Source organism: Ictalurus punctatus, chromosome 7 (genome assembly GCF_001660625.3).
Source record: "Ictalurus punctatus breed USDA103 chromosome 7, Coco_2.0, whole genome shotgun sequence".
Taxonomy (NCBI): Eukaryota; Metazoa; Chordata; class Actinopteri; order Siluriformes; family Ictaluridae; genus Ictalurus; species Ictalurus punctatus.
The window spans coordinates 34,980,100-34,996,127 of NC_030422.2; the positions used below are offsets into that span (position 1 = coordinate 34,980,100).

The 16,028-nt window shown below is 43.4% G+C and overlaps 1 protein-coding gene across 1 annotated transcript; it reads left to right on the forward strand.

Moving 5' to 3' along the window:
- The first annotated feature begins 6,773 nt into the window (after positions 1-6,773).
- tubb2 (tubulin, beta 2A class IIa) lies at positions 6,774-15,131 on the forward strand. Its single transcript, XM_017473108.2, has 4 exons — positions 6,774-6,957; positions 7,647-7,755; positions 12,897-13,007; positions 13,590-15,131. Exons 1-4 carry the CDS (start codon positions 6,901-6,903, stop codon positions 14,684-14,686), a joined length of 1,374 nt encoding a protein of 457 aa, XP_017328597.1. The 5' UTR covers positions 6,774-6,900; the 3' UTR covers positions 14,687-15,131.
- Positions 15,132-16,028: the final 897 nt, after the last annotated feature.

A 16,028-nucleotide genomic window follows, 5' to 3' on the forward strand; every position in this document is an offset into this window, starting at 1 on the left:
CTACTCTACATTACTCTCATCTAACACACTCACTACTCTACATTACTCTCATCTAACACACATTACTCTACATTACTCTCATCTAACACACATTACTCTACATTATTCTCATCTAACACACATTACTCTCATCTAACACACATTACTCTACATTACTCTCATCTAACACACATTACTCTCATCTAACACACATTACTCTACATTACTCTCATCTAACACACATTACTCTACATTACTCTCATCTAACACACATTACTCTCATCTAACACATTCCGTTACTCTCATCTAACACACACTACTCTACGTTACTCTCATCTAACACACACAACTCTATATTAACTCTCATTTAACACACATTTGTTGACTGGGCAAAACAAAAGGCTGGAAATGTAAGTGTTAGTAAAAAGAAACAGCTGGAGGTGAATTGGGAACAGGTCAGTAAGATGATTGGGGATAAAAAGATTATCTTAGAGAGGTGGAGTCTCTCAGAAGTAAAGATGGGCCGAGGTTCACCAATCTGCAATAAACCGCGTCTACAATTTGTGGAACAATTTCAGAATAAAAATATTTTGAGATACTGGATTTTTGATTTCCGTGAGCTGTAAGCTGTAATAATCGAGATTAAAACAAAAATGTGTAATGAATCTAGAATATATGAAAGTTCCACTTTTTGAATTAAATTATGGAAAAAAAACCCCCCGAAATTTTACACGATATTCAAATTTTTTTGAGATGCAAAAATGAAACTGAATTGAATCTTCAGTAAGGGCTTTATCCTGGTCAGGGAGGTGGTGGATGGGTGCCATTCCTTCACAGGACACCATGCATTCACACATGGGGGCAATTTAATATAGCCACTCCACCTACTGGCATGTTTTTGGATGGTTTGAGGAAACCTGAAGAAAACCCAGATGAACACAGGGGGAATATGTGAAACTCAGCACAGAGTGTAACCCAAGATCAGCATTGAACCTGGAACTTGAAGCTGTGAGAAGACGAGAAGACTGCATCATCTTGCAGTAAAAACAAACCATAGTAATACCATTTGGGATTAAATAAATTTGTGCATCAATTGTGTGCCATCTAGTGTTGAGAAGACAAAACAGAACAACATGAGGTGGAAGATTAAAGGACCACTAAACTCTCATAAAATTATTTCGAGAATCTTTCATCACACGCACAACATCCCAGACGACATAGCGAGATTGCCGGGCTCTCCGTGGATTGTTGTCGGGTCCAGAAGGCGGCACAGACGGAGGAGGGAGAGGAAGCAAAAGCGGGGATGCGGGTCCGGTATTATGTTAAGGCTAAGAAAACAACCACACAAGCCACCTGTACCGAGCCTGTTTCTCTCCAATGCCAGATCCCTAGTGAATAAAATCGACAATTTGGAATTACAACTAGCTGGAAATCGCTACATTCGCGACTGCTGTGTTTTGATTATTACTGAAACCTGGCTTCATCCGAGGATACCTGATGCTCGCATGCAGCTAGCAGGTCGTACTATGCTTCGCTGGGACAGGACTGAGGACTCTGTATGTACGTGCATGAGAATTGGTGTAATAACGGAACAATGATAGATAAACATTGTTCCCCTGACCTCGAGTACACGTCTTTAAGATGTCTGCCCTTTTTTCCACCGAGAGAGCTAACAGTAGTAATTATCACGGCTGTGTATATTCCATCCGACGCCAATGTGAACACGGCGCTCTCTCTCCTGTTGAACACCATAAATTGTTAGAAACATTAACAGGAACGGTACTGGACTATATCAATTTCTGTATCGGAAATGTGACTGTGGACAAAAACATTCGGGTTTTCCAAAACCAGAAACCATGGATGACCAAACAGGTCCGCACACTCCTCAAAGCCCGCAACGCTGCCTTCAGGTCTGGTAATAGAGCTCTGTACAGAGCTGCCCATGCCAACCTGAAAGGTGGTATTAAGGAAGCTAAGGCGGTCTATAAAAGGAGCATAGAGTCCCACCTGTACAGCAAAAATAAACGGGACGTGTGGCAGGGCATACAAAACATCACAAACTACAGAGGCCATGATGCAACAACAGGAGACCTGAGTGCGATGCTGGCAGAAGAGCTAAATTGCTTCTTTGCTCGCTTTAAAACATCACAACAACAGCACTCATCTGCTCCAGCCCCACCTCCACCCTCATCTGGCTCCCGTACCAGTCCAGCCCTGCCTCCATCCCCTCTTGGTTCCTGCACCACTCTACTTACTGTGAGGGAACACGATGTTAGACGGATGTTTCTGGCAGTGAACCCCAGGGAAGCTGCTGGCCCAGACGGTGTACCTGGTAAGGTGCTCAGATCATGTGCCCACCAGCTTGCCCACATCTTTACCAGAATCTTCAATCTCTCCCTGGCCCAAGCAGTCATCCCGGCCTGCCTAAAATCAGCCACAATCATCCCAGTGCCAAATAAGTCGCCCACCACTAGCCTAAATGATTATCATCCCTGTGGCCCTCACTCCAGTTATCATGAAGTGCTTTGAGAGATTGGTTCTTCAGCACATCAAGGACTACCTCCCCCCAGACTTCGATCCTTATCAGTTTGCATATCGCGCAAACAGATTCACAGAGGATGCTATCGCCGTAGCTGTCCACTACGTGTTGAGACATCTAGAGTAGCAACAGAGCTACGTCCGGATGCTTTTTGTGGATTACAGTTCGGCTTTTAATATGATCATTCCAGCCGTACTCATCACCAAATTGGTCACTCTTGGCCTCCCCTGACTCACATGTGCCTGGATAAAGGACTTTCTCACCAACCGGTCTCAGACAGTGAGACTCGGACCCCACCTCTCCTCCACTCGCACGTTGAGCACAGGTTCTCCACAGGGCTGTGTGCTGAGCCCCCTCCTGTACTGTCTCTACACATACGACTGTAGTCCAGTCCACAACAATAATCTTATCATCAAGTTTGCTGACGACACCACAGTGGTCGGACTCATCTCAAAAGGAGAGGAGGCAGCCTACAGAGAGGAGGTTCTAAACTTGGCAGCCTGGTGTTCAAAGAACAATCTGGCTCTAAACACCAAGAAAACCAAGGAGCTCATTGTAGACTTCAGGAAGCACAACACTGAGCTAGCCCCCCTCTTCATTAATGGTGAGTGTGTGGAGAGGGTCCACACAGTCCGGTTTCTTGGCGTCCTTATCTCTGCAAACATCTGGACGGACAACACCACAGCGGTTATCAAGAAGGCTCAAACGCAGCTACACTTCCTGAGGGTTCTCAGGAAGTACAATCTGGACTCCAATCTGCTGCTGATCTTCTACCGCTCGTCCGTTGAGAGCCTGCTGACATACTGTATCACGGTGTGGTACGGTAGCTGCACCGCAGCAGACAGGGAGAGGCTTCAGAGAGTAGTAAGAGCAGCACAGAAGATCATTGGCTGCCCTCTCCCCTCCCTGATGGATATTTACACTTCCCGTTGCCTCAGCAGAGGAAAAACCATCATTAAGGACAGCTCTCACCCTGGCTTTGATCTGTTCAATCTGTTGCCCTCAGGGAGACGTTACAAGTGCATCAAAACAAGGACTAATAGATTTAAGAATAGTTTTTTCCCAAAAGCTATTACCATTCTAAACACATACATGTACTGAGTTCACAGCATATGTATATAGTGTCTCAGAACTGTGCATTTTATAGTACCCCCCCCCGCCCCAATATCTTGTTTATTTATCTTGTTTATTTATCTGTTTATTTATCTTATTTATCTTATTTATCTTGTTTATTCTTCTTGTTTACTTAATGTACATGTTGGCATGGAACAAAAAAGGAGTGGCTCTTAATTTCATTGTACATGTGTATAGTGACAATAAAAGGCATTCATCATTCATAAAATCTGTAAAATCATTAACTGTAGAAACACATGAACACTAAGATTATTAATTCTGTAAACTCACATTAATGCATCCTCCCAGGTGTTAAGGTCCATGTGGCTCTTTTCCATGATGATGTCCTTGTCCCTGATCTTCTTTTGACCTCCTGGGGCACATTGTCCAGCGAGAAGCGAATACAGGACTTTTTTGGGAATGTGTTAGTCATGCATTCGAATGACATTCTTCAGTACACTGGAGTTGTTGCGTCTATCCTTCCAACTGATATTTAGTATTTTTCTGAGGAACCTCTGTTGGTGTGACTCTAGAGCCTTCAGGTTTCTGCTATACATGGTCTAGGTTTCTGAGCTGTACAGTAGGATGGGCAAGTACTACAACTTTATACACCAGAATTTTTGTCTTTGCCTAGATGTCATGATTCTCAAAAACTCTTTCTCTTGAGAGTGCCCTGCTAGCACACCTGAGACAGTGATGAATTATCATCATCATGTCTGTTTTGGAGGACAGTAGCCTGAAAAATATGGGAAGTGGTCCACATTTTCTAGTCTGATGCTGTCAACAAAGAAGGTTGGGGCAGAGCAGAAGTTTTCTGTTGGGTGGGGGCTGGAAGAGGATTTGTGTCTTTTTTATATTAAGGGCCAGACCAATCTGCTTGTATGCCCCGGCAAAGTAATTAAGACTGCACTGTAAGTCCTCCTCTGAATTGACCACAAGGGCATTGTCATCAGCATATTGCAGCTCCATGATGGATGTGGTAGTGGTTTTGCTTTTATCCCTGAATTGGTTGATGTTTAGGAGGTGTCTGTCTATCCTGTATACAAGTCTGACTCCTTAGGGTAGATTCTTGTTCATGAAATGGAGGATAGCATTGATGAAGATGGGAAATTGGGTAGGTGCAATAACAGCCCTGCTTGACACCAGAGTCAACCCTGAAGGGATATATTGCCACAGATTACCGTTGCTGACATGCAGCTGTCTTAGTATTCACATGATCTTATCCAGGCATCTAATTTTTTCCAGAATTAAAGAGGGCCTGAGAGTTTACTGAGACTTTGGCTTAACTAAAAGGGAGAACCAGAAGGGAACACAGACATGAGGGCTTCCTGGGACAATAAGACTACCAGCCACTCCACCTTCAACAAACCTGGGTGAAGGTGTGAAAGTGGGGGGTGACAGCATCCAAACATCCCAGTTCACCACAACACTCTGTACCTGTGAACCTCTAGATCTGCTCCTTTACCTAAGAAAAAACTATTCACAAAAAGCTTGAGTAAACAAATATGTTTTCAGCCGTGACTTAAACACTGAGACTGTGTCTGAGTCCTGAACACTAATTGGAAGACTGATCCATAACTGTGGGACTCTAGAAGAGAAAGCTCTTCCCCCTGCAGTAGCCTTCGCTATTCCAGGTACCAACATATATCCTGCAACTTTTGATCTAAGTAGGCGTGGCGGCTCCTAAAAGACCAAAAGTTCACTCAGGTACTGTGGCACGAGACCATTCAGTGCTTTCACCTGGCTTTGCTGAAACATACAGCTGTGTATCATCAGCATAACAGTGGAAGCTAATTCCATGTTTACGAATAATTTGACCTAGAGGTAGCATATATAAAGTAAAAAGCAGTGGGCCTAAAACAGAACCTTGTGGAACACCAAATTTAACCTCGGTATGCGTGGAGAAGTCTCCATTTACATCTACGAACTGATACCGATCGGTCAAATAAGACCTGAGCCAGGAGAGGACTGTTCCCTTAATGCCAACAACATTTTCTAATCTATCAAGGAGAATAGTATGATCTATAGTATCAAAAGCTGCACTAAGGTCGAGTAACACAAGCAGCGGGACACAACCCTGATCAGAGGTCAGTAGAAGGTCATTTACTACTTTAACTAACGCTGTCTCTGTGCTATGATGAGGTCTAAATCCTGACTGATACATTTCATGAATGTTGTTCCTATATAAGTTCGAGCATAGCTGCTGTGTACAACCGTTTCTAATATCTTGGAGATATAAATTAAAGAGACAGGTGGCTGTTGACCTGCTTAAGCCAGTTATAGATATTAATAATGGCTTGGAATCAACAGTTAAACTCCACTTCTATAATATCGCTGTTGGGAAGAGTTGCAGTAAAGAAGTTCTTCCTGAGACACAACTCATACCCAGAACTTCACCAAGGTGGATCAGTGATGCTTTGAGCTGTTTTGTACTGGAGTACCAGGATATTTTAGCCCACAACCTCTGCCAGGAAGTTACACCTTGGCCAAAGAGCTTTCAACAAGATGATAAACACATTCAAATGAATACAGAAATGGCTGTGGGACTCAAAGAACGTTTAAAATACTGTAAAATACATACATACATAACTAAAAAGTCTCAGTTTTTGGATTTGAAGCTGTGATGTAAAAAGAAGAGGACACACACACACACACACACACACAAACAACACACACACACACCTGAGAATATAAATGAATTTGAGATATTGTGCATGGATGTTTTTCCACTTCATTAGTCAGCACAGAGACTCACTACTGTCAAGGCAAATTTCAGGACACTGTGGAACTGTGTCAATAATTTAACAAATCTTTATGTTTCATAATATATCAAATACAAGTAGACTGCATCCTTATGTTTCAGATTATTGCATCTTTATAGTTTAAAAAAAAAATTAATTAAGGGTGCCATAAATTTTGGAATTGACTGTAGTGAAGTGCTCATCACTAACAGAGTAATGCTGTGTTAATGTTAATGTGTTAGTGTGTCTGTGTGTGTGTGTGTGTGTGTGTTTGTGTAGGTCACTTCTTGCAGCTCTGCAGTGCTTCACTGCATCATCCTGCTCGCTCTTGATTGGCTGGGCTGCAGTGACATCATCACCAATCAGGTTACAGGTTGCTGTATGTAGAGAGAAGAGCTGCATTGCTGCTGAGACTGGAGTGGATCAGTGTGAGGAGGGGCAGCACTGGCGACACACTCACACACATAAAGAACCAACACACTCACACACATTATTAACACACACACACAGCATTAACACAGTGAAAGAATGAGGGAGATTGTGCACATTCAGGCCGGACAGTGTGGAAACCAGATTGGAGCAAAGGTGAGCATCTCTCCCTTACTCACTCTCTCTCTCTCTCTCTCACACACACACACACACACACACCATGTGTATTTATTAATGTTTTTCTTGTGCAATACTTAAATGTTGTATTTGTTATAATGATAATAATAATAATAATAATAATAATAATAATAATAATAATAAAGATTGTATTCTCTGTGACTGGACTGGATGAAAAAGGAGTGGGACGCTGAAGAACATGTGGGTGTGTGTTCTAGAGGTTTAACTGACCTTTGTGTTTTATGTTGGAACAAACATTTAAACCCCTGCAAGGCGAACTCATAAACTACTCCATCTTCACTAATACAGGCGCACTGTGGCTTTGACATCACAAATGATAATACTTCTAGTGTACTTATATGTAAATTAAAATAAAATGCTAAATTACTGGGCTTGTAAGTTTATAAATAATTAGGAACATAAACTCATTTCATTAACATGTCACTTCTACATCCTGACAGACTGACTGAGGATATTCTGTTATTAGGAAAATAAATGTGCATCATCTCTCTGCTGCAGCGCTGCATATAGTAAAGGAACTTTAGAGATGTAGTTCAGGGCTCTTTTTATTCTGTCAGAGCCACAAAACACTGAGAACAGAGAGAAAGAACGCACTGACACAGAACACTGCTATGAACGAGTCTCACTAATTATCATGTGTGTTGCAGTTCTGGGAGGTGATCAGTGATGAACATGGCATCGACTACAGTGGAACTTACAATGGAGACAGCAAGCTGCAGCTGGAGAGGATCAATGTCTATTACAATGAGGCCTCAGGTCATCATCATCACCACTGTCATCATCATCATACTCATCAACATCACACTCATCACCACCGTCATCACCACCACTGTCATCGCCATTATCATAGTCATCAACATCACAGGCATCAACACGTCATCACCACCATCACCACCACTGTCATTGCCATTATCATAGTCATCAACATCACATTCATCACCACCGTTATCACTATCATCATACTCATCATCACCACCAGTGTCATCACCATCATCATAGTCATCAACATCACAGTCATCAACACCACCACCATCATTACCATCACCATTATCATAGTCATCAACATCAGTCATCACCATCATCATAGTCATCAACACCACCGTCATTACCATTATCATACTCATCAACATCAGTCATCACCACCGTTATCACTATCAACATCATAGTCAACATCATACTCATCAACACCACCGTCATCACCATCATCATATGTAGATACTATATACAGATAGACAGACAGAGATACAGTCACAGAGAGAGAGATACACAAACAGACACACTCCTCTGTCCTGCTGCTGTTCATCATTTATTATTAAGTCACTCCTGCTCTTTCTTTCTTAAAGACATTTCTGCGTTTAGCATGCTCTAACTCTGAGTCAGGTAATCCATTACCCTGAGAGACATACAGACAGATAGGTGGGACAAGAGACAGATGGTTAGCAAGACAGAAAATCATATTATTAGTAATGTTACAGGTAAAAAAATGTCCTTTCTTTCAGTAAAGCTGCATCTCCAAATAGCCACCATGTCCATGTAAGGGCCACATGGGTTCCAACTGGGCTTGAAACTGCAACTTCCATGGTGACCCCAAATGTCCTTCATGGGCTGTAATAGCAAAGAATACACAGATCAACAATATCAATGATAAAATTAATAATAATATCACACTGTTGTCTACAAACCAATAGTATATTCAATGTTTTTGATTTAACCATATTTGGATAACATTTTAATATTAAATTATGTGTAATATAACATATAACATCCTATTTTATATGTTATATTAAATATAATTTAACTATAAATTAAATTACATATAATTTATAATTTAACCTATGTGTCCTATGTTAAATGTCAAGGTCTTTTACTGCTGCACATGATGAAACAGGAAGTCCATCCAGAGTTACTGTGAGATCAGAAAGATTACTTCTAGCTACACGTGGTCCTAGTACAAGTTCTTCTGTCTTATCAGAATTAAGTAAAAGGAAGTTATAAAGCATCCAACGTCTAATGTCCTTTACACATTCCTCAACTTTACTAAGATGCTGTCTGTCCTCTGGCTTCGCTGAAACATACAGCTGTGTATCATCAGCATAACAGTGGAGGATAATTCCATGTTTACGAATAATTTGACCCAGAGGTAGCATACATAAAGTAAAAAAGAGAAGTCTGCCTAACACAAACCCTTGAGGGACACCAAACAGTCTAGAGTTGACAGGAGGATCTGATGATTCACAGTGTCAAAGGCAGCAGAAAGGTTGAGTAAGAGGACAGATGATATTGAGGTTGCTGTTGCTAGCCGTAAGGCTTTAGTGACGGAAAGCAGATCAGTCTCCGTAGAATGGCTGCTTTTGAAGCCAGACTGCTTGTTGTCCAGGAGGATTTTTTTTTTGTGAGAAAAGTGGAGAGTTGATTAAAAACAGCTCTTTCAAGAGTTTTGGAAAGAAAAGGGAGGAGGGAAACAGGTCTGTAGTTGTCAACCATAGCAGGGTTAAGTGATGGTTTTTTAAGCAGTGGGGTAACCTGGGCATGCTTAAACGAGGTAGGGTATGTGCGAGTAGAGCGGGATGTGTTAAAGATGTGTGTGAGTGCAGGTAATAGTGTGGGAGAGATGGACCGAAGAAGGTGAGAAATGCTAGGGTCTAGAAGACAGGTTGTGGGGCGGCTAGAGAACAGAAGTTTTGAGACATCAGTCTCTGAGTGAGGGGAGAAAGAGGAAAGCTGAGAGTTTGAGGTTTTTCTTCACAGCTCTCACACTGTTTCTATCGTGAACTGCTATTGTTTTCCTTGGCAGACCTGTTCCATGACTAGTTGTTAGTACACCAGTGGTTTCTTTCTTTTTCAGGATATTACAAATTGTTGGCTATGCCCAATGTTTGTGCAATGGAGCTGATAGATTTTCCCTCTTTTCCCAGCTTCTCTATATTCTTCAAGTTGGTTTACCTTTTTAACAACAAATGCAGTCTTCACAGGTGAAATCTAGGGCTCAGACCAAGATTAGACATTCAGAGCTATTAATTCTTAACAATTAATTTAACAGGGCAACAGTATTTTTGATCACTTGAAAAAAATGGGTTTGGTCAAACAAAAGGTGCCATGTTCTAAATTGTTTAACACATCTAGATGTAAATATGATGAAATGAAAGCTGAAATTCTGATCTATCGTCTCAATCATCTTTTGCTTTGAAACTCAAATAACTTCAATGTATAGTGAAAACAATAGAACTGGCCTTACTGAGGGGCCTGTATTTTAGCAGGAAATGGGTGTAAAATGAAAAAATAATTGTCCACAGAAATACCTTGAACTGTATGCAAAATTTAACGTTAAATTTTACTCAAAAATGGGTGGCTAGTCTTTACATCTCAGTTTAATTCATTATCGATAGATTTAACTTTATGACCAAACACTAGTTAGCTGCTATCTGTCTATCTTACCCTTAAAGTGTAGAACTTAACTGCATATCTTTTTAAAAATATATATTTTAATTGTATTGAACTACAGAAATGAAACTGTACACAAAGAAAACAACAGATACCTTATTTATGTGTTCCAGTTGGTCTCCAGCCATGAGCTGCTGTTGCTCCTCCACTCAGATGGACCTGTGAGAGAGTGAGAGAAGGGGGTGGGGGTGAGAGGGAGAATGAGGGGGAGAGGGAGAATGTGGGAGAGAGGGAGAATGTGGGAGAATGCGGGAGAGAGGGAGGATGAGGGAGAATGAGGGAGAGAGGGAGAATGAGGGAGAATGAGGGAGTGAGGGAGAATGAAAGAGAGAGGGAGAATACGTGAGAGAGGGAGAATGAGGGAGAGAGGGAGATGAGGGAGAATGAGAGGGAGAGGAAGAATGCGTGAGAGAGGGAGAATGAGGGAGATGAGGGAGAATGAGGGAGATGAGGGAGAGGGGGAGGATTAGGGAGAATGAGGGAGAATGAGGGAGAATGCGGGAGAATGAGGGAGAGGGGGAGGATTAGGGAGAATGAGGGAGAATGAGGGAGAGAGGGAGAATGATCGAGAGAGGGAGAATGCGGGAGCGAGTGAGAATGAGGGAGAATGAGGGAGAGAGGGAGAATGAGGGAGGATGAGGGGGAGAGGGAGAATGATCGAGAGAGGGAGAATGCGGGAGTGAGGGAGAATGAGGGAGAATGAGGGAGAGATCGAGAATGCGGGAGAGAGGAAGAATGAGGGAGAATGAGGGGGAGAGAGAGAATGATCGAGAGAGGGAGAATGAGGGAGAATGAGGGAGAATGCGGGAGATGAGGGAGAATGAGGGAGAATGAGGGAGAATGAGGGAGAATGCGGGAGAGAGGGAGAATGCGGGAGAGAGGGAGAATGAGGGAGAATGAGGGAGAGAGGGAGAATGAGGGAGAGAGGGAGAATGAGGGAGAATGAGGGAGAGAGGGAGAATGCGGGAGAGAGGGAGAATGTGGGAAAGAGGGAGAATGAGGGAGAATGAGGGGGAGAGGGAGAATGATCGAGAGAGGGAGAATGCGGGAGAGAGGGAGAATGTGGGAAAGAGGGAGAATGAGGGAGAATGCGGGAGATGAGGGAGAATGAGGGAGAATGAGGGAGAGATCGAGAATGCGGGAGAGAGGAAGAATGAGGGAGAGTGGGAGAATGAGGGAGATAAGGGAGAATGAGGGGGATGAGGGAGAATGAGGGGGAGAGGGAGAATGATCGAGAGAGGGAGAATGAGGGAGAATGAGGGAGAGAGGGAGAATGCGGGAGAGAGGAAGAATGAGGGAGAGAGGGAGGATGAAGGAGAATGAGGGGGAGAGGGAGAATGAGGGAGAATGAGGGAGAGAGGGAGAATGAGGGAGAGAGGGAGAATGATCGAGAGAGGGAGAATGCGGGAGAGAGGGAGAATGAGGAAGAATGAGGGGGAGAGGGAGAATGAGGGAGAATGCGGGAGAGAGGGAGAATGAGGGAGAGATCGAGAATGCGGGAGAGAGGAAGAATGAGGGAGAGTGGGAGAATGAGGGAGAGTGGGAGAATGAGGGAGAATGAGGGGGAGAGGGAGAATGATCGAGAGAGGGAGAATGCGGGAGAGAGGGAGGATGAGGGAGAATGAGGGGGAGAGGGAGAATGAGGGAGAGAGGGAGAATGAGGGAGAATGCGGGAGAGAGGGAGAATGAGGGAGAGAGGGAGAATGCGGGAGAGAGGGAGAATACGGGAGAGAGGGAGAATGAGGGAGAATGCGGGAGAGAGGGAGAATGAGGGAGAATGCGGGAGAGAGGGAGAATGAGGGAGAATGAGGGAGAGAGGGAGAATGCGGGAGAGAGGGAGAATGCGGGAGAGAGGGAGAATGAGGGAGAATGAGGGAGAGAGGGAGAATGCGGGAGAGAGGGAGAATGCGGGAGAGAGGGAGAATGAGGGAGAATGAGGGAGAGAGGGAGAATGCGGGAGAGAGGGAGAATGCGGGAGAGAGGGAGAATGAGGGAGAATGAGGGAGAGAGGGAGAATGCGGGAGAGAGGGAGAATGCGGGAGAGAGGGAGAATGAGGGAGAGAGGGAGAATGAGGGAGAATGAGGGGGAGAGGGAGAATGAGGGAGAGAGGGAGAATGAGGGAGAGAGGGAGAATGAGGGAGAATGAGCGAGAATGAGGGAGAGAGGGAGGGAAAATCTAGTGGAAAGTCTTCCCAGAAGAGTGGAGCTTATTATAACAGCAAAGGAGGAATAAATCTGGAATGGAGATGTTCAATAAGCTCATATGGGTGTGATGTTTTCTGGGCAGCCCAACTGTCTGTGTATGAACCTGCTAGTAGCCCATACCCATGTGGAAACCACTTGGCCCAGGTTGAACTCATGTGGGCCTCAACATGTCACACTGACTGGCTGCTTTCTTCATTTCTTTATGTCCAGCACTTTACGTTCTGTCCTTCTGTCTTCTCACATCACTCAGGGGGGAAGTTTGTGCCCCGTGCCATCCTGGTGGATCTGGAGCCTGGCACCATGGACTCAGTACGGTCCGGTCCCTTTGGACAAATCTTCAGGCCTGATAACTTTGTGTTTGGTAAGTTCCTTTTTGCTTTCCAAACAATCCTCTTGACTTACATCTAAGCAATCTAGAAACTTGTATATGAGATGTGATGCTCTGTACTTGGTTTACAGAGATGAGATCAGGGATATTTACAACAGTCATGTAGGACATACAGACAGGACAAAGACAGACATGCTACCAACACCAGATACTGGATTGTGGATAAAGACAGGCTTAATCAGGGATAGGAAGTGAACTTAGGAAGGGGCCATAGGTGCATAATTGAGGACAAAGATTGGATCAAACTATTCCAGATGTTGAATGCAACATTAGCAAACATTTAAAACAGGTTAGCATAACATTAGTGTGTGGTTGGGATGTGGAGGGCACAGTCAAGTTCACAATCAGAATTCAAACTTCATCCACCCATCCATCCTCAACCGCTTATCCGTTATCGGGTCGCAGGGGCAGCAGCTCCAGCAGGGGACCCCAAACTTCCCTTTCCCGAGCCACATTATCACTGCTAAAGATAATTACAGAATGGAGGCAAAGCGTAAAGTGTAAATAGACAATAGAATAATGAGTGTGATTAATAAATGATTTACATTGTTTCAGGTCAAAGTGGCGCTGGGAACAACTGGGCCAAAGGTCACTACACTGAGGGTGCAGAGCTAGTGGACGCTGTGCTGGATGTGGTACGTAAGGAGTCGGAAAACTGCGACTGCCTGCAAGGATTCCAGCTCACGCACTCTCTGGGTGGTGGCACAGGCTCGGGCATGGGCACACTGCTCATTAGCAAGATACGTGAAGAGTACCCTGATCGCATCATGACCACGTTCAGTGTCACACCGTCACCCAAAGTGTCTGACACAGTGGTAGAGCCATACAACGCCACACTGTCCATCCACCAGCTTGTGGAGAACACAGACGAGACCTTCAGCATCGACAATGAGGCACTGTACGACATCTGCTTCCGCACACTTAAGCTGACCACGCCCACCTATGGTGATCTCAACCATTTGGTTTCTGCTGCCATGAGTGGTGTCACAACATGTCTCCGTTTTCCAGGGCAGCTTAATGCAGACTTGCGCAAGCTTGCAGTCAACATGGTTCCTTTCCCTCGCTTACACTTCTTTATGCCTGGATTTGCACCCTTGACCAGCAGGGGGAGCCAGCAGTACCGTGCACTCACTGTTCCTGAATTAACACAGCAGATGTTTGACGCCAAGAACATGATGACGGCGTGCGACCCGCGGCATGGACGTTACCTCACTGTAGCAGCTATCTTCCGTGGTCGCATGTCCATGAAGGAGGTGGATGAGCAGATGCTGAGTGTGCAGAACAGGAACAGCAGCTACTTTGTCGAGTGGATCCCCAACAATGTGAAGACAGCTGTGTGTGACATCCCACCACGCGGACTTAAGATGGCCGCCACCTTTATTGGGAACAGCACGGCCATACAGGAGCTGTTCCGACGTATCTCAGAGCAGTTCACTGCCATGTTCCGGAGAAAGGCTTTCCTACACTGGTACACAGGGGAGGGGATGGATGAGATGGAGTTCACTGAGGCTGAGAGCAACATGAATGACCTCATCTCTGAATACCAGCAGTACCAGGATGCCACAGCCGAAGAAGCAGAGGAGTACGAGGAAGACGAGATGGAGGAGGAGGAGGATATACGCCATGATGGCCGCCAAGAGGGTCACCACTGAGCAAACAATTTTAGGAAAACAGCTCCCATGTCATTTTTATGAAAGGACCCTTGAGTCTAAGATAGCTACGATATGTAAAACCTCAGCTACTTATACTGCAGTCTGTGTAACATCTTACTTCTTTAGTACCTGATTTGTGTTTTTTATTTAATAGAACAACTGCTAAATACACAAACAGAAATAGCTACACCAATTATTACACCTTTATGCATTGCTAATTAGCTACATATATTTAATGCCTTATCTTATGGAGGTGTTAGGTAGCTAGCTATTAATGTTTAGCTACAAAAACAAACACGATACCACTATAGTACTATATGTTAGCAATGGTATAAGCACAGAAAATAATTTAGCATTAAGCAGAAGGTGCTACTGAGAACCACAGCTAAAGTATGAGTGTGTAACTACAGTCATCAGGTGGTACAATAAACTTACCTCACCAGAACTATCTGTTTTTTTCCTATACAGTTAGTGTTGGCATTATGACTATATATGAAGTTGGTTAATTCATGACTGATAATAAATATTAATTAATACTGCACACTTTAAACAGGTAACATGGCCAATTGAACATGATTGGCTAGAATCTATGCTAGTCACTTTGCTGGAAAACCTGAAAGTGGGAACTTAGTGTTATTGAAATCGGCTGCTACCGAAAGGAACTACTGAGTTTTTCCCCAACCTCACAGTCAGAGGCAGCATTACAGGACATGGGCTTTTCCTTAATAACACATTAACACACTTACTGACCTCACTGAACAGAACTGAATCCCAATCCTGGGTTAAACTAAATCCCATTCTCAGGGTAAACTATTCCTGATCTCAGGTTAAACTAAATCCTGTTCTTGACTTAAATGAATGTAGTGGAAATGTCTCCTGTAATGGTTTATACTGGAAGCACTGGAAATGCAAGTATAATACAGTACATACCAGTAATACAGGAGCTTCACTGTGTTATGTAATCAATCAGTCTCATAAAATGATCTGTCTCCTTAAATCAGTCTCATTAATTAATAAGTGTCATAGAATATCCCCTTTTTAAGTTCAGAATTTTAATTAAAAAGTAAAATGACCAACCATTGAATAAGTAAATAATATTAAAATATAAAATACATAAGACTAAATTTTATTTGACAACACAAAATAAATGACTTGGTTTATGGAGGCTTAGTTCCAAAAAGTTTGGCTTAAGCTGTTTAATAATATACCATTTAGCAAATAGCAAAGAATATACACCAATTAATGATGAACCTAATTTCTAAATAGGAACGGAGAAAGAAGAATTGCATGTGTGTGTGTGTGTGGGAGAGAGAGAATGCATACACTCTTCTAGAGCCCACAT

Bases quoted from the DNA above. Each gene is read 5' to 3' on its own strand.
- tubb2 (XM_017473108.2), top strand. From the start codon at position 6,901: ATGAGGGAGATTGTGCACATTCAGGCCGGACAGTGTGGAAACCAGATT. The intron at 6,958-7,646 runs GTGAGCATCTCT...TGTGTGTTGCAG, and splicing joins GAAACCAGATTGGAGCAAAG to TTCTGGGAGGTGATCAGTGA. The intron at 13,008-13,589 runs GTAAGTTCCTTT...ACATTGTTTCAG, and splicing joins GCCTGATAACTTTGTGTTTG to GTCAAAGTGGCGCTGGGAAC.